Source organism: Pteropus alecto, unplaced genomic scaffold, assembly GCF_000325575.1.
Source record: "Pteropus alecto unplaced genomic scaffold, ASM32557v1 scaffold7, whole genome shotgun sequence".
Taxonomy (NCBI): domain Eukaryota; kingdom Metazoa; phylum Chordata; class Mammalia; order Chiroptera; family Pteropodidae; genus Pteropus; species Pteropus alecto.
In genome coordinates, this window is record NW_006494614.1 from 23,797,273 (window position 1) to 23,816,180 (window position 18,908).

At 32.7% G+C, this 18,908-nt stretch overlaps 1 protein-coding gene across 2 annotated transcripts in view; it reads right to left on the reverse strand.

Moving 5' to 3' along the window:
- ADGRB3 (adhesion G protein-coupled receptor B3) overlaps positions 1 to 18,908 on the reverse strand; it is a 659,277-nt gene that overhangs the window by 137,853 nt on the left and 502,516 nt on the right. For both annotated transcript variants that reach the window (XM_006926408.1, XM_006926409.2), the window contains 2 exons: positions 3,300 to 3,426; positions 1,633 to 1,736 (listed from right to left, as the gene is read on the reverse strand). In XM_006926408.1, the coding sequence (XP_006926470.1) occupies positions 1,633 to 1,736; positions 3,300 to 3,426 (231 nt within the window). The remainder of the gene's footprint in view (positions 1 to 1,632; positions 1,737 to 3,299; positions 3,427 to 18,908) is intronic.

An 18,908-nucleotide genomic window follows, 5' to 3' on the forward strand; every position in this document is an offset into this window, starting at 1 on the left:
TTGATTAAAGAAAATTTTATTATGGACTAATAGAGTACTTCTTTGACAAATTATATATATATATATATATATATAATTTATATTGGCAGTGTTTGTGCTAGTGTTAGCTATATGTATTGAGGTGTAAAGAGAAGGTAGAACTGGTGCCTGAACTCTAAATAATGGGGAATAGAAACTTAGTTCTAAAAGTTTCAGCGAATACGGGTTATGATGCTATTATGATTACCTGGTATCCTGGCCCTTAAACACTGCCTCATTTTCTGAGAAGTGGCATTCAGGCAACTGTGGGAAAGAAAGTTGCCCTTGTCCATCTTGTTCTTGCATTATCAGAATAATGCCTGTTTGACTGTGCCCTGAACCCTGGATTCTATTGTCTATGATGCAATGCCTAGACCATGTATTTCCTTTATTTCATAAGATTGTCTCACCTTGTCAGTGTTTCACTACCAGATAATTCCTTCATAGGAAGAACCTCTATTATGTAGTGTCAATGGACCAAGAATGTGTACATATTTTATTTTTATATAGAGCATGAAAATTTTCATATATTAGATGATTTAATACTCTGGACAATTAATTCTTGTCCTTAAAAGAGTAAAAATTATAATAGTAAACAATGATTTTTTTTAAAAGATGATGTTAAACAAAATGACCTTTCCTTATTAAATTATAATTATTTTTGCAATAGAATTTTTTTTTATCTTAAGTAAAAGATAAGTAAAATCCTAGACTGGCTATTTTTGAAATTTTAACATTGCAATTTTTCAGGAAGTAATACAGTACTGTCTATTTACTAATACAGTAAATTTAAAACATTTTAAATAATTGAAATAAAGAAATATTTAATATTTAAAAACTTAAAAACTCCATTTGGAAGTTTGGCCATTTGCCTATGTACCAGTTATCAATATATGAGTAGACATAATAAACTTCACAGGTCTAATAATATTAATAGAATAAAAAAAATCTTTAAAAAATACTAAATTTTCATATCGAGCAGATACAATTTTAAATATTGTACAAATTTTTTCAATCATTTACCCTTGTTTATGTATTTTTATGATTTCTTTTTATCAATTTGTTAAAATCTGATTTGTTCAAAACATTCAACCAAAAATCTTTTTAGAGCATTGTGGTGTTATATTAGTGCATTAATATTATAGAAAATTTTACTTATTGTCTGGAACATACTGAAAGCATATGTTTAAAACTTAAAAATTTAGGACCATATTTCTATAACAGAGTAATTAATTTAACTGTACCAATTAAACTCTCAAGCTCAATAGCAATTGGGATAAATAGAAACTACATATAGATTGAACCTGGGATATAAGAGTACCATGCTTGCGGGTAAGCAACTTGTTGATGGTATCATCATTTGAACTGGAAAGAAAAGTGTGCATGTTTTATTTATTTTCTCATAGGCAAATAGAGAAAAAAAAAGAGGTAAACACTTTATTATTATTATTGAGCTCATTTATTATAGCTCAATGACAGCAATTATAACTGTTCTAAAAATATTTCTTCCAGTTAATGAAGAAAAAAAGGAGACAAAATAATGGTTATTCTATTTCCTGATTTAACTCTTAGAAACAGAGTATTACATTTCAAGTATATTAACTGATTACATACCTCCACAATGCTGCATAAACAACTGCTAGGGTGATCAAGGCCAAGCAAGAAAGCCCACTGCCTACTATTAGGGTAACTGAAGGTGTACCAGAGGATTCCATGACCTGTAAAATAAACAAGAAACAAAAAAGAATTTTTAAATACATTAAAATAACTTCTAAACTCAGTAAAAATATCCTAACACTCAAAAATAGCCAAGATAGTTGTTATAGTTACCAGATAATTACCCAGTAACCACTCTGTTCACATATTCTCAACCTCTAAAATGACTAATTCTAGCTCCCCCTTCTCCCCTACTGTGAATAAAGGCCTTAGAGTTTTAAATACTTAATTATGACATATTCCCACTATGGCTTTCTAAAATAAATAACTAAAACTACCAATTGGTCAACAGCCACATGTTAAATTTTCTCTAGCTAAAATTTAAGCCAGTATTCATTTTTCTTCAACTAAGTACATTTCAATTATTTCACAATATGTTTTTTGGTAAAATTTACTTTGATCTTCTCATTTACAACTCATTATATGACCTGAATCTGGTACCTAAATATTAAAAATTTTTCAAACTTTCTGACTTTTGACAACTTTTTTCTAAGTCAACTGTTCTCTCATTTCATTTCACTTGCTTGGTCTCTAAGGACACAGAAGACAATCAAATTTCAAGACCTTAGAATATCTTTTGTGATTTTTTTTTGCTATGAATAAAATATGCAGAGATAATTTTCACAATGCCAATATCAGCCCCTAAATATATGACCTTGAAAAATAAGCCTTATATCTTTTAAAACATTACAATTATAAGCAGTAACAATATGAGAGGTTTCTTAGACACTAACATGATACTAACTAATCTGTTCTTTTTCATATTTTTAACATATAAAGTTTGAAGAAATGCACTTTAAGATCAAGTGTGTTCCAAACCTTAGATATGCACTTTAAATTATATTAGGTAGCTTTTTTTTGTCATCGAAATAAGTAAGAGAGTGATGCATATTTAGGCCAAATTTAGACAGAAAGTCACAGTAATTTTAATTATTTTTCAGTATTTCAGTTTTTAAAATAATTTTTAACATATTTGAGGAGGATATTATTTTTTCTTTTAGACCATCTACTTCAGAAAATAGTTTTACAAATCTATATACTTTCAAGGAATGATTTTACAGTTTTTGACAGTCCATGCTTTCATGAAAACTTTATTTGACTTAAAAAAAATTAAATATCCGAGGGCACCCTCCAAAACCTATACTGAAAATATCCAATGCAGATATATGCAATGTGTTTGGATGTAGTGTCTGGGGTCTTCATTCTACTACAAACAGTATCTTCACAAATTCCCCAGAACAGCTTTTCGGTTATAAAATAAAGGTTAAGTTGACAATTATTTTTATTTAAAAGTTTGTAGCATATTAGTAATATGATCGGAGTATATCCTCAAAACTATCATGCAGAAATTTCAAGTTAGAAGACATGAAATTGAGTAGAATTTACTTATAGCACACCAACGACGATTCATTTCACCAAGCTACTGTAGCTAAGGAGGAGACGAACCCAATTTTGCCACCCTGCAACATTTTCCATTTCCCCATTAAAATGCAGTTCCCTGGAGAAACACTAGCCACAATATCCCTGCCTTTGCATTAAAGCCGTGTTTTCCCTTTGTTACTTACTATTTCTCTAGGTTGCTGAGCCAAAATGGCGAAGGTAGAGAGACGATCACATAAGCATTTCGTATGGGATGCATCGGTAAGCACAGTTTTACATCCCTGGGTGGACCACGTTCCCAAAGAATCGTTCCTGCAAAGCGGGGGAGATCGGGATAAATACGCCTGTCAAATCCGTAAAGAAGAAAATGCAGTTTAATTAAGAGAATCGTCTACTGTAATTCCCGTACAGGAAAAAAAAAATCTACTTGTAGAACAGGACGTAATTTAGATGCATCTCCAGTAATGCAAAGCGAGAGTGTTTGGAAAAAGCAAGCAGGCAGTGGTGCGGCGTGCAGAGAACTGTCCAGCGCCGGGGGTGCTGAAACCGGGACTAGCTCTGTCCAGCCCTCTGAGAAGAGCAGCAGCGGCAGCGGCAGTGGCAGCACGAGGAGCCGCCAAAGCGTTGGCAGGCACTTCCTATGCTCATCGGATCGTTTCAAACACTCAGAGTGTAAAGAGGCTTTTCATATTTCATATCAGCTCTGATTCCTGTCCCGTATTTTTGGATCGTGAATGCTTGCTTTTAAAATGCGAATTTCTCTGAAAAGCCTGCCTAAAAGGTTATGCAGCTTGGGTAGGGTGATAGGATCTTCTCCGCTGCTGGTTAGGGATTTTTCCTCCCTTTAGAATTAGCTGCTGTGAAAATTTCACCCTGGAAACGGGAAACAGCAGCAGTGGCATCAGCTGGTTCCGATTCTCACTGTCTATGCCTAGTAGCCTAGTATCCAGGGAAGGGGTGGGTTTCAGACATAAGCTTTCCACTCCATACTTCACTCAGCCCAACACACCTTCGAAGCCCTTGACATTTCTTCCCCTGTCCTTCTTTGCCCTGGGGTAGAAGCATTAAGCTAACTCCAAGTAGCTAGAACGTTTAGAGGAATAACCCCACCCCCAAAGTCTGAAAGGAAAGGGGAAAGAGGGCCTGTTTCAATTTTCTCTTTGGTGTAGCCATTCAAAATTCTAAAGCATATGGTTTATTTTCCACCCCAGCAGAACAATAAAAATGGTATCAACCTACGCCTTCTTAGGGGGAAGAAGGTTGGGGGGACAACCCTTCCACCCCCAGCTGAACTAATACTCTACAGGAAGAGACAGAAAAGAAAAAAAAATGCTATCTAGTTTAACCAATCAACTTTATTATCATTACACGTGTTATATACTGATTGCACCAATTGTCACCTCCCCTCCACCAGGCATGGAAACTCTCCAACTAGCAAACCTGTGTGTTTAATTTCAAACCAAGTTACTATCTGTTAAAATTACTCTAAAACTCAAAGAGGATAACACATGGTTTGATGTTAATTTTTATATGGTACTTTTGATTTAACCTACTTCACCTCTGAATGCCTAAAGCTATTTGATTAAATTTGCATGCAGTCTATTTCTAAGAGATTTCAACGAAGGGCTTCTCTGTGATAGTTGGATTTCCAAGTTGAGCTACAGAATATAATTTATACAATCTCTTTTTGGTGTCTAGAAGCAAAATCTTTTAATATTCGTCATCTGATATCATTATTATTCACAGCTCAAAATACTCTTAATAACAACTTCTTTTAAGAAGGAATACACTGTATTTAGAAAGAGCTACATAAAAATTACACTGAAGTTTACCCAAATACTTCTAAGTATTAGCCAATTAAAAATTTGGTGTCTTCTTTCTCTGATGTCATGTAATGATGTCAAATTAAAAAATGTATATTTATCAATTATACTTTCAATCACCTGCAGCCGTATTAAATTCTGATTCCACCTAACCATGGCAGCATTTCAATTTATTTCATTAGCTGTCTCTTCTTGTGACAAAGTTAAGGCCAAATGAAGAACATTTATCTTAACTGATTAAAGTTTAAAGAAGATAGACTTAAGACAATCTGACATGTTTTAAAACACAACATCTGCATTATTCACCCTGGATGACAGCTTTAGTTTAATGCAGTATCTGTGCTTTCAAGATGGAGTCCAGTATTTAAACTTTCACATTATGTGGTTATGTCCAGTAAGCCAATTCAAAGTCTTAACAAGGAAAAAACTTTACTTTAAATAAGATCTCATATAAAAAAAAGTTATATATTTATATCTACACAATGATGGTTTATTTACTCAAGGAAATGTTAGCATTACTAAACTGTGGCTGTCAGATATAAAGTCCATGTTTAATATAATGTTGTTAGACTCTGAAGATCATGTAAATTTTATATGACATCCTTAGAAAAGTAGGTCAATTTACTTTGTACAATGATTGCATTGCTGACCTGGCCCAGATCGAGGCAAAATTGAGACAATAATGACACTGGTCTCCATGTTTTAGTCTTTCATTCCCCGCAGCATGAAATGCTTCTAATCACACTCATCCCCTTCTCGTGTATACCTTTTCTTGAGGCTACATAACCTCTTTCCTTAACTTTCTTTGGAATTATTATCCCTTTGTTGACTTAATGATTAAACAGATGGATAACAATATAAATGAGTGCAGCGTGATATGTTCTTTCCAGTTTAAAATAAAAAACAAAACACAAAATAATGCATCAGATAATGCATCTGATAGGAGAACACCAGAATTTGGAAAGGAATAGAAGATCTTAAAAGATGAGGGTGTAACTGCCAATTCTACATTTGGTCACCCTCAAGAGCAGAGTAATAAGATGCCATTCTGATTAGTATTAAGAGTAATGTGGTGCCATTCTGACACTAAATTTAATATTGCTTCATAAAACCTCTTGGTATTTTAAAACTATGTAAAATTCATATAAATCGGTTTTTAAATCACTAGCATACATGTCACTATTATTACAAAACCAATAGTAAGTGTCATTTGTATTTTCAAACATTTCATAGCTTATTCCTACTGTACAAAATTCTTTGAAAGCAAGGTACACATGTCTGATTGATTTCAGGGAGACCTTATAAAGCAAACTGATATGTTGTAGAGTTAATGTGAAGCAAAACAGCTCCCCCAGTTCTCCACATAACAAGATTTTTAAACATGTGGGCTATTTCAGCAGTCACATTATTCATCTAGTGTCATAATTTTGCATGCTATGATTAATGGTATATCTGTGAATTACTTAGTTATTAAATTTAGGTTATCGTCAATAGGGCAAACGAATACAATGAAATATGTATGAGCATTAAAGATAATAAGAATAACCAACTGACGATGTCAGAAGTGAACACAGAATGATGATACAGACGTACACATTACACTAAAAATCATATATTTCTTGTTCATGGCATCCTTTCTGAGCATTACATTTTTTTTCAAATAGTTTTCAAAAACAACTAGGCCTGCAAAAATTCCATACAACTAGAACATTCTTTGTTGGTTACACCTACATTTACCCATGTTAGCTGTTAGCTGTCATCTGTACTTCTTTTCCTTTTGCCTGGCTAAAAGATTATGTCTGTCCCAAGTATTCAAAAGTACACATGCACAAGCACAGAATTGTGTGAAAATATAAGACACGAAATCTATTACTTCCCAAGTTAATATATTTTAAAGGCCTTTTCCCCAATTTCCCAAGAATCTACAGTTTCTTTTTGGGTCTGAGTATATTGTTGGGTTCTTGATTTTATGGGAGCTTAAGTAATATAGTATGTGGAATTATTCTCTAGTATTCAAGATTAAAGAAAAAAATATCTATTTACACCAATGAAAAGTTTTTTAGTGAAAAACTAGTAACAAAATATTATAGTGACACATTTCAAAACTGTTTCAAGAAATCAAACTTCTATCTTTTGAAATACCAATACCATTATATATTCTACTTGAATCAGTCTTTTATAAAACTGTCTATTCTGCTTCATAATAAATCAATGTGTAAAGTATTTATTATGAATAAGTTATACACTTCAGGTTTATTATCTCTTAGGATATTAATGATCCATTTATTCAAAATCTAAATAGCTACAATATCGATTTAAAAAAGAATTACAACTTCTTAGTACACTGTCTTTACAATGCAGGCATACTGAAAGAAAGTGTTTTCCAATTACAACATTGTTAATTTCTAAGAATTAATTAAATCTATGCTATTTTAAATGTATATGTTACATTATGAACAATGTATACAAATGAATAACGTATAGAGATGGCTTCTGTTGCAAATTATTCTCATAATACAGAACATTTTAGAGTACAGATGAGAAGATGTTCTCAATTTTGAGTAGAAATAGTCTTTGTAATTTCTATTTTTCAGGACATAGCGAATACTAAAAACATTAGTATCTCTAGCAATTATTATTACTATGTCAAAACACAGTGAATCATTAAGTTAGAAAGTTTTGCTAGAAGTAACCTTAGTGATCATCTAGCCCATTGGTTTTCAACACTTGCTGTACATTAAAGTTACCTGGAAATCTTTAAAAATTAAACCCTGAGGTGAGGCCCGGCCATTGTTACTTTTATTACCACTACTTTTAACGCTCCTCAAATGACTGTAGTATGCAGCTATGGTTGAGAACCACAGGTCTATCTCAACCACTTAGTTTTATAGATAAGGAAAATAAAGTGTGGTAAATTCAGAAAAGCTATTTTAAGTCACAGAGAAGCAAAGCTGGCCTTTTCATTTCCAGAAAAGAATTTTTTTAATGCTAATTTCAAACAGAATGAAATGAATATGTCCTATGGAGTTATAAGATCTGAAATGTCATGCCTTTTTACACTTGCAAACATTGTGGCATCAGTGTCACACTTTTAACAAATTATGAGTTAACAATAGATAAAATTAACTAAAGATAGTCAGACTCTATGCTTCACATTCTATTTTTTAAAATGATATATCCTATGACATATTAAATAAAAATATTGATTTTATACCAATTTTTCATGACATAAAGCATCTTCCATCTCTTTAGTGATATTGCTTACTGTTTCGGGTGATACAAAAGTTTAAATTCCAAATTCTGAAAACATAAGAATGGGTAAAATTTGTAAGTTCCTTTTTCCTTCTAAAAGTGATATGCTCTGCATTTTGATTCAATGGAAGATTGTGATTCAAAGTTATTTTTATATTAATTATCATAATGTCTTTATATAGTATTATATACTAGTATGTTTATATATATATGTGTGTATGCATATTATAGTATTATATGCTAGTGTGTGTGCATATATATGTGTGTACACACACACACACACACACACACACACACACACACATATATATATTTCTATAAAAAGAATAACACCTACACAAGCATATATACTTCACTCTACTCACTGGGATGAAATTTAGAAGCAGATACTTTGCTACCACCAGAAAGTACATTTACTGTCCACTATGCTGGGCCTGGAATTAGTCATGGCTCTACCACATCATAACACCAGATTTCCAATTTGTTACCTAGAAATAAAGTAGTTCCAGGAATACTCTACACTTAGATCTTCCCCAAACTCCTCTGTGCCTATTAATACTTTCCATCCAACAGCTGATAAATTCACCTTTCTTCATTTATAAAATTAACACTCTCCACACCACAGTAGAATATAAGTCCTTTTGTGACTATATCTTGTTTGACTTTGAATTTCTGACATACTGCTTTTTACTTAGTAGAGACTTAAAATGATAACGGTCAATTAATTTAATAATTATTTACATTTCAAGGGATGGCTTTTAATACTGCTGGATATAGGTTGTCTTAGCCCTAATTCTTTTGCTATCTTTGAGCAAATAACAGATATTCAATCTGAAGAGTATCAATGGACCTTAACAGGCTCATCTACTAGCTTTTGGTCTTCAAACATTGTGTGATGATGAACTCTGAAAGACTCAGCATTCCTGTAGTGATTATGCTCAATCCAGAAGCAAGGCTTGAGTCTGCACTAACAAGTCAATAAGTATTTACTGACTGCTTTTCAAATGCCAAAGTAGAAGACACACATTAAAAACAAAAACAATTTCTTTTTCAGGGAAGCTGAAAATCTGGTTGAGAAGACTATACAATCCAAAAATGTTTTCTGCCTTATTAGTTATAAAAATTATTTCAGAAAAATGCTGTCAGTTCTACCCTTATATTCCAAACCATCATCATCTTTCCTCTGCATAAATCTCATCACTGTGCCCCTTGTGTCCATTCTTGCCACCTTACCCTGAAATTCAGTTTCAATCCAGAAGCCGGAGAGATCCTGTTGACACATATGCTCAGAACTCCCAACAATTCTTCCAATCTCACTTGGAGTAAAAGACAAAGCCCTAATAATGGCCTACAAGGACCTTTACAACTTCTCTACCTTTATCTCCTAACACACTTGTCTTTTTTCATGTTTTCCAATGACATTAAATTCAATGTTTTTACACCTTGGTACTTTGTGCTGGCAATTCTTTTGGCCCAGAATGTACTCCTCAAAAATATTCATATGGAGTATGGTCTCACATCATGTAACTCCCTGCCCTTATGTCCTCCTACCAGAGATGATATCATTGACTATCCAAGATAAGATAGTAACTCACCATCTGCAGTAAGTTAAAAATGGGCAAAAGTTCTATATAACTCTTTTTATCAAGAAGTGGAGTTTACTTCCTCTTCATTTGAATTTTGGTAAGCCCAGTGACTTGATTTGGCAGCAGAATGCAGTGGAAGTGATGTGTGAATTCTGAGCCTAGGCATTCAAGAGGTCTTACAGTTTCTATTCTTATCTTGAAATTCTGCTATCATGCGAGGTAGCTCAGGCTAGCCTCATTGAGGGTGAGAGACTGGAAGGGAGTATCAGCCATGTAAATGAGGCTACATTAGATCATTCAGCTCCAGGCTAAATTGCCAGATAACTACAGCCTCATAAATGACACCAAATGAGATCGGCAGAAGAACCAACCAGAGGAACTCGATCGAACAGCTAAACCATAGAATCGTGAGCAAATAAAATGGTTGTTGTTCTAAGATTTGAAGTAGTGTGTTATATAATAAAACATACACTTTCCAAGAATTTTCCACATGCCCTTTGTCCTTACCCTAACCGGTTGTTGTTCACAGTACTTATCACATCTAATATATATGTATAGTTAAATCAATTTTTGTTTGTCTTTGCTTACTACAATTTAAGCTTCATGAGGACAGGAGGGTTATGCTCACTTCAATATTCTCAGATCCTAAAACAGTGCTTGACACATTGTAGGTGCTCAATAAATATTTGTTGAATGAGTGCCTGGTACAGAGTTTGACCTGATATAGTTAAACTTTGTCACACCATTAATTCATTTGTTCATTTAACAAATATTCCTTCACCATGTAATATGATGTAGACACTTTGCTTTTGGAGCCTGAGAGCTTCAGTGGAAATTATCCATTGTGTCACTGCTTCTCTGTCGTAAAAGACACATTAAAACCAAGAATATGTTACTCTGGAGGGTCATTAAACATTATTTACAAGAATGGTAGCATCAGCTTTATTGCAAATAATATCTTTATTTACTTTTTAAATTGTGATAAGAACACTTAATACGAGATCTGTCCTCTTAACCAATTTTTATATGTACAATACAATATCAACTATAGGCACAATGTTGTGTAGCAAATCTCTAGAAGTCATTCATCTTGAATGACTGAAATTTAATACCTGTTGAACAGAAACTTCCCATTTTCCCCTTCCCCTAGCTCCTGGCAACCACATTCCAAAAGTACAGGAAACAAAAGCAAAAAGAGACAAGGGGACTATATTAAACTGCAAAGCTTCTGCACAGCAAAGGGAACGATTATCAAAGTGAAATGGCAATCTATGAAATGGGGGGAAATACCTGCAAACAATATATAAGGGGTTAATATCCTAAATAAACAAGGAACTCCTAAAATTCAATACTAATAAATAAATACATAAATAGATCAAAAAGTGAGCCAAGTATGTTTTTTTTGTTGTTTTTTAAATTGGAAATAGAGTAGAAAGGAGTATGGGAGGGAAGAACATTAAAGAAGCCAATCTACTGAGTTATAAATATGTATAAATATCTTCACTATAATTTATTAATAATTAAAGGTTAAAATATGCCAGCTGACATCATTAATTAATCAATAGGCAAATAACAATAATCACACTAATGAAAATAACAGTTAGTATTTATTGTGTCTCCTCAATGTTAGCTGTTGTGGCTAGATACTTTAAATACATTTTTTTAAAGCCTTAAAATATCAAGGTAGATATTATTACATTCCCAGATAGGAAAATAGAGTCAAAAAGAGCTAATGCTTCCAAGCAAGATGATGAGGACTCTAGAAGTAAAAGAGCCTGGAGCTGGAAGTTGCCTGGATATTTCAATCTGCGTAACAACCCTGTAAGCCCTGGACTGCCTACTATTGGCTTTATCATTATATATGCTTAAAAGAAATAAATGGAGCTAAGAGATTGAGACATTCCTAAAGCCATTTGGCTGGTAAGGGGTGTGCCAAGAATTGAGCCAAGTCTGCATGACTTCAGAGCAGACAGCTCTTCCTGTTCTCTCAGTGAGGGGTGGATACAATGAGAGAACATGGCCAGAGTTAGGAACAGAGGGAGAGCACCCAGAAAGGGTGATGGCATTTTGGGAATTAAAATTTCACAGTAAATAAGTAGGGAAGATCTCTTGAAAAAGTGATTAGTCAAATGAATAAGAATAATAATAATAAATAATGAGAATAATTAAGAGAATAAAAAGATGTAGCTTGAGAATGGTCATCATGAACATTGAAGAGGACCCTGAGAACATTTGAGATAACAATTTTAGAAAAGGGCTCAGACAGAAACTAGATTTCTAGATTTAAAAAAGGAATCTTGCGGTATCAAAGAGTTCAGTAACAAAAGGACAAACGTTGCATATGGGTCATATAGCACAGAAAAATAAAATTTTTTGTCAATTATGATTTTGCTTTGTGGTAGGAATAAATTTAACACCTTGCAATGCAGGCAACACAGTTCACGAAGAGAGAATCATACAGCAATGCAGCAATGATGAGACAGAAGTTCTACAATTTGATTCAGAGTATTGATGAGAGTGTTGATATTAGAAAGATGAAGGAAAAAAAATCTACTGAAACTCCAAGGAAAAAAGCATTATTCCTTTCAATAAAATGGAAGAAAATCCAAGAATAAAGTTTCATGTATATCATTTTAGGCCTTTTTTCCTCAGAAAATTTCCCAAAATTTGTTTAGACCATTAAAAAAAAAGAGCAGAATCTGATGTAGGCAGGAAAAAAGAGACAGTTTGGGGGAAATGGAAATAGAATTCTGAATGAAACTTAAGAGGACTGCTTTAATATACTTCAGTTAATTGATAAATTATGCATGGTATGTGTAACAAAATCACAAAATACACTTTAGTTCTGTAATATTACTAGATTAAGAAAGATTTTTAGTCACCCTTGAGTATAGGTAAGGCCAAATCTTAATTTTTTTTTTCTCATTTATTTTTAAAAGACTTTAAAATGTCATGAACATTGAATGTTAGTTAATCTCAAAATCACAAAATAATTCATTTTATTTAGATATTTTCTCCCTTAAAAAAAAAAAAACTGTTTATCTGGATTAGTAACCGAATTTCACTTTGATATAATTTGCATCAGCTGAGATGTACAACCTGAGAAAAGGGATTACTGAAATAAATTAGAGCAAATTTAAATATACATTACTTTCCACATTAGTTCTTAGATAATCTAGACTCAAATCCAGTCCTAAGTTACGGCTATACCATTGTAAAATTTCTAAAACAATATGCATCTAAGATTTCACCAATTTAAAATTAATTTGCTCATTTCCTCATTCTAATGATTTTGTTTCATATTCCTTTTATAGAGGATTACTCCCAAATGTGTAATATATGCATAGAGAAAAGAGTAGAAATATATGTGACAAAATAATTAATAGTAATTGTCTCAGTATTGAATTATGAGTATTATTTTTTGCTTCTTTACTTCTTTTGTACCTTTGTGTTTTTACCATATAACTATATTACCTCTATAATCAGAAAAAAAATTATTTTGAGAGTCAGAAAGAAAATTATATAAAACAGTATCAAGCTAACATATGATTATCAGAAGATAATTCTTTTAGTCTTTATTTATAGGAAATGAATATTCCTTCTGAAGTACTTTTATAACTTGAACCAAAATAGTCCCCTTTCCAGAAAACTAAAGGAAATAACATTAAGGAGAATCTGTATATAGCTTTCAAAAATGTATTTGTATTTGTATGTAATTTAACAATATGAAAGTTTCAATTTCAGATGGATTGTCCAAGTCTTTTATTTTTGGATATCAAGTCATTTTATAGCATATGAATATTTTCTCTTATACTATGGTAGCATTATGGTTCATTGAATTGAATTAATAATCATTCAATTCATAGACCAATGTTCATTCTTATTACTTTCTGCTATTTACCAAGGATGTAATCTTATGTAATCTCTTGCTAAAGTTATATAAATAATCTACCCAGATTTCTAGTGATAAGATAGACTTTGCAAATTGATATTTAACCACTGACTTACAACGGTCATCTTTAAACTTTAACCATTATTTTGTGGAAAACCCAGGGAAAAGACAGTTTACAAGAAAGCACATAGCTATTAGACCTGCAAGTATAGGCCAACTGTTTCTCCTAAAAATGTAAACTATATATCTTGGGAATAGATTATAAGAGTTGTGACTTCTTTCATTGTTCCTAATACCTCTAAGTCAAATCACTGTACTGTTAAACATGACTACCAAAAATGTTTTGTAAAACATTATAGAAGGTACGTCTATAATTCATAGCAGTTTTCTATAGGTTAAAACCCTGGTACAAAAATTTTCAACAGCAGAATCACTGAGTAAGCATCTTAGGGAGCTATTTGTATTATTTAACTCCCCCTCCCCGCCATTCCATTTGAAATTATAATTCTGATGTGGGTTGGCTGTAAGCTGATCTAGTCAAGCTTTTGGCACTGGGTCACAGGTTGGCTGTTTTCTAAGTTAAAAATCTGAGCACATGACTGCAATCTTAACACAAAATGGAGGATAGTTCTCAACAATTTAGTGTTGAGACGTGAAACTGATACATCTATTAGAGGTTGAAGGCTCATTCGCTTAAAATTCTGATGCTTTATTTCTAGAATAAAGGTAGAAATGTGTGACTGATATCAGAGTTTGTTTTAAGAAATAGAAAAATTTAAATCTTGAGTTGATTATACTTCAAAAAATATAATTCATCATTGCCTACATAGAAAACGCAAAAATGAGAGATCACTGAACATTTATATAGTTTAAATGACAATTTGGATAATATGATAGTCTTAGAACTCTGAGAAAGGGAGTATTAGAAGAATATTTCCCTTCTCACTTCCTCTGTGCTTATGCAATTTGGGAACCTGGATATTAGTAGAAAGAAATGAACATGATTGGAGTGGTAGAACAAAGTATCTATAAACATAGAAATGAAATAAAATGGTGTGTACATAGAAAACTGGATTCAATTAAAATATAGATTAAGAAAATCTGTTCACATCAAGTGGTTTAGTCATATATTCAATCAATTAATGTTAATTTTGCACCAACCCCAATATTACTCATTTGCAACTATTGAATTCTTTAAAAACTAATCGATATCCCAGCACTGCAGTGTTTAAAGTGAAAAGGCTCACTTGATATAAGCCATGCTACAAATATTTTGTACCTGCTTGATGACAGAGATAAGTACATGCACCAAATCAAACTTTATAACAATGGCTTCAGTAAATACTAGATAAATGTTTTCATGCTTTTTTTTCTAATTAAAATTATACTTTGAATTTGTTTGACTAGTTTCAAAAGAGCTTGCCAATTTTGCTCCCTTTACATCATCTATAGAATGTATGGGAAAACAAAAATCTTTATCCTGCATATAGTTTTTCTTTCTTTTTTTGTTTGTTTGTTTCTTTGTTTTGCTTTTTTTAAAGTTACAGATGTGGCAAAGAGAATCTTGGCTTTTGGTTTCAGGTGCATTACTAGCAGAGTGTGAAAACGCATTGGAGAAAATCTCCAATCAAACCTGGGATTCTGTCCTCATTGATAAAATTAGACAGTTGCATGTTCTATCTATCTTATAGGAATATTGTGTTGATGAAACTCAAAATAATGGATATCCTCACCAATCATTTATTTATTAGTTATATGGGCCAGGCATTTATTACAGGAATGAAAATAATTTTTCTAAAAGTTAAAAGTTCTATATAAATGCAATATATTATCACGATGATCACATATATCATTTTATTGACCAGAAAACCGGGTCAGAGGAATTAAATGACACAAACAAGATTATCCATCAAAGATTATTTTTCTTATGGTGGCACCATAACATTACTAGGTTTAAGAGGGTATACTACAGTGCAGATTTGGAAGACCCAAAGTTAAAAGCAATAGAGTAATTAATATCATCTATGAAGAAAAGAGATGATATAAATTGATTTTCACCATTAATTGTAATTGTAACTATAAATATTTTAAGAACTGAAAATAGAACCTTGGATTAGCAAATCTCTTTGGGATCATATAGCCACATAGCCAACAGCTAAATCACATATTGTTTTTAAGTCATGGGTGGCTAGTGAAATATCAAGAGAAAAATTATATACTACTAGGGGAGGAATCTATGTCATATCCTCACATGGAATGCAAAGGATGTAATTTTTCTATCTCCTAAACACTGCCATTACTAAGAAATTATCAATGGAAATATGCCATTCAAAGCACATTATTTAGAAATTATGAGTATTTAAAATAAAGGCTCTGGTCAAGGGTAACAACATAAAATTACAAAAATGCAGGGATTTCTACAAATTTCTAGCTTTGAGGAAACTTGAAGATAGATCTCTTTTATGGGAAGCCATAAATTACCCACCTCCCACAAAACAAAAAAAAATTGTTAGGTACGTGAGGGTAAAGTAGCTGGGACTTCTGATAAGTGTTCACAGAGAAAGTACTGTCCTAAGACTTCAGAACATCTCATACTTCACACCTGGTCAGTCATTTGCCAAACTATCTACACTCTTGACTACATGGCAATTGGACTAGAGTGTAGCAATGGAAAAGCAATGGAAGCCTGTGTTTAATTCCTTACTGACAGTACATGCAGAAAGGATAATAAAGAGACAAGAGTGTCTTTGAATGAATCATATAACATGGCTTTTTTTTTTTTAAGTTCAGTCCTTAATGATGCTTAAGGTTTAAGCTGATTTTAAAATTCTGATTAAAAAATTGAAAAGACAGTATTCTTCTATGAATTTATGAGTAGGTAAAATTAAGCCTTTTGAGGTTCTGACTTAGACATATTAAGAAACTGACTTTTATAATTTGGAGAATATAAAATTTTGCTTTAACCTTATACATTGTAAATTTATATAAAATGTTTCAGTGCCCCCCCTTTTTTTTGGCGCTTGGTACGGTACTAGGCATAGAGATTTCAAAGACTAAAAGATAAACATAGTCCCTGCCCTCAAATATAATGTGGAGACAAATATATAGCTTGTCCACTCTCATCTCCAAGTAAGAAAATTCCAAAACCCATATAATACAATTAGAAAATGCAGGAGTGTGGCTAGTGCTCTGATGACAAAGGGAAAATACATGAGTCCACTTCTCAAAAACTTGGCATTTAAAGAAATACATGTTGCCATGTATTTAAGTGAATGTGCATTCTATCTTCCTATCACGCTGCTGCTCCTCTGGTACTTTGGCTTTTTAATACATTAATAGGGCAAGCAGTAAAAATTCATGGTTGAAGGACAGCGCTGAACCCTCCATGGCGTAATTAACATTTTAATGAGCAGTCAAGGCCTTTCCTGTTTTGGATCTCAACTGTGTGTCTCCTGAGTGTATCTCAATATGTTGAGCTCAAAGAATGAAGTGGTTCTTAGTGAGATTTTAGACCAAAGTAGATCAGATAGGCCACAGTTTCAGCTTTATACTGCTCTCTTCTTTGTTAGTAGAGCTCTCTTATATTTGAATGTCAGGTCAGAGTCCAACAGATCATTTTCAGCTCTGGTTTTTTAGCATGCACAAAAATTGTATCCAGAACATTTACATTCCAGGAGCGGTTAATTTTCCATAACTGACCCATTAATTGCAAGTTCCCCTCATTTGCAAGGTGCAGTGGGCTAACTGCTATTTGGGGAAATAATAATTTGCAGGGGAAGCATTGGATAATGCTTATAATTTAATTATTTGCAAATCTAACTTTACCTGATATAGCCAAGGCACTAAACTTCTTCACTGGAGACAAGTTTGAAGGTCATTAAAAAGCTATTTGTTTTGAAGTTTCAGAAAACAAAGTATGTAAAATATGTTCTAATGGCGAGAAAAACACTTTTATTCCCAGATAAAATTTTTCAAAAACATTAAAAACCAATCTCCTGATTTTCATTACTATGTAAAACAAAACAAAATAAATAAATAAATAAAAAAGCTGTCATAAGAAAAACTCCTGTGGGAAAGTTCAAACATCTTAAAAATGCAGCTTATAATAGAAAAGCCTTTTCTGTCATAATTAATATAGCATCACTAAAACCGGGGATGCTTCTCCTGTCTTTGTGTTCCATTTCTGACTGCTGCAGACCCATTACATTACATGTATAGCACAATAAGTGCTATATTATTATTCTTATTAGGTAATGACTGCAGAATCTCCGGGAATTTTGACGTTTATTTCTTGGTGACAAGAAAGCATAGCTCAAATTATCTTTAAAGATGTGAACATTAATAATCCACATAGATATTGAAGTAGTTCAACCACTACTTTAAATTTTGCTTACTGATTCTGTCATAAAAGCAAGGACACCATGCAAATTTACCTATGAGCTACATAATTTTTTAGCAAAGTTGCAGACTCCAGTTGTGTTCATTGTGTCCTTCGGTTTTTCTGTTTCTTAATTATAGTCAAGGATATTTTTTAAAAAGTTAAAGTATAGAAATGTCTGCCATATTTAGTCGAGTAATTTTATAAAGAATAGTTCTCACATGGTATCTGCCACTGAAGTAAATTTTATCTAGAGAAGACTCCAAGTTCTCTGAAGAGAATCAGATATTGACATGATGTTCCACAATATAAACAACGTATTTTGTAGCGAGCTATTGAAAATACACAGAAAACCCCAGGAAATCAGAAATTTTCTTATTGAGAATACATTTGGGAAGACTGGTAGGAAGACTGTTTATTCCCAGAGAGGCACATAAAATTTATTTTGCACTATTTCCAACTTTGCAATTTTAAGACAAAGAAACACATGACCCACATTCAAACTTCTCTAATTCGGGCCATTAAATGGATCTTCCAGGTCCTGGAGTTTAACTGTAGCCATTCTCAGGGACAGACACAGGTTCAAAACCAGCCCTGAGAAGTGTAATAACCACATTTAGAAGTAGTTTTATATTCCTGAGATGGCTTCTGGGCCTTTAACATGAGACAAAAGCTGATAGAAACCCATGGTGTCTCTCGGTGAGAGTGATGGTATTCCATAAACTAAGTGCCGTATTAGGAAAAGGAACTCAGTAGATGTACAGAAAAGCCATTGTGGGTGATCCCGCAAATTTTACTGACTTTAACTTTGTCTAGTGAGCACACTTCCGTCTCCTTTCTGAGCTATCTTCACCAAATCCTGC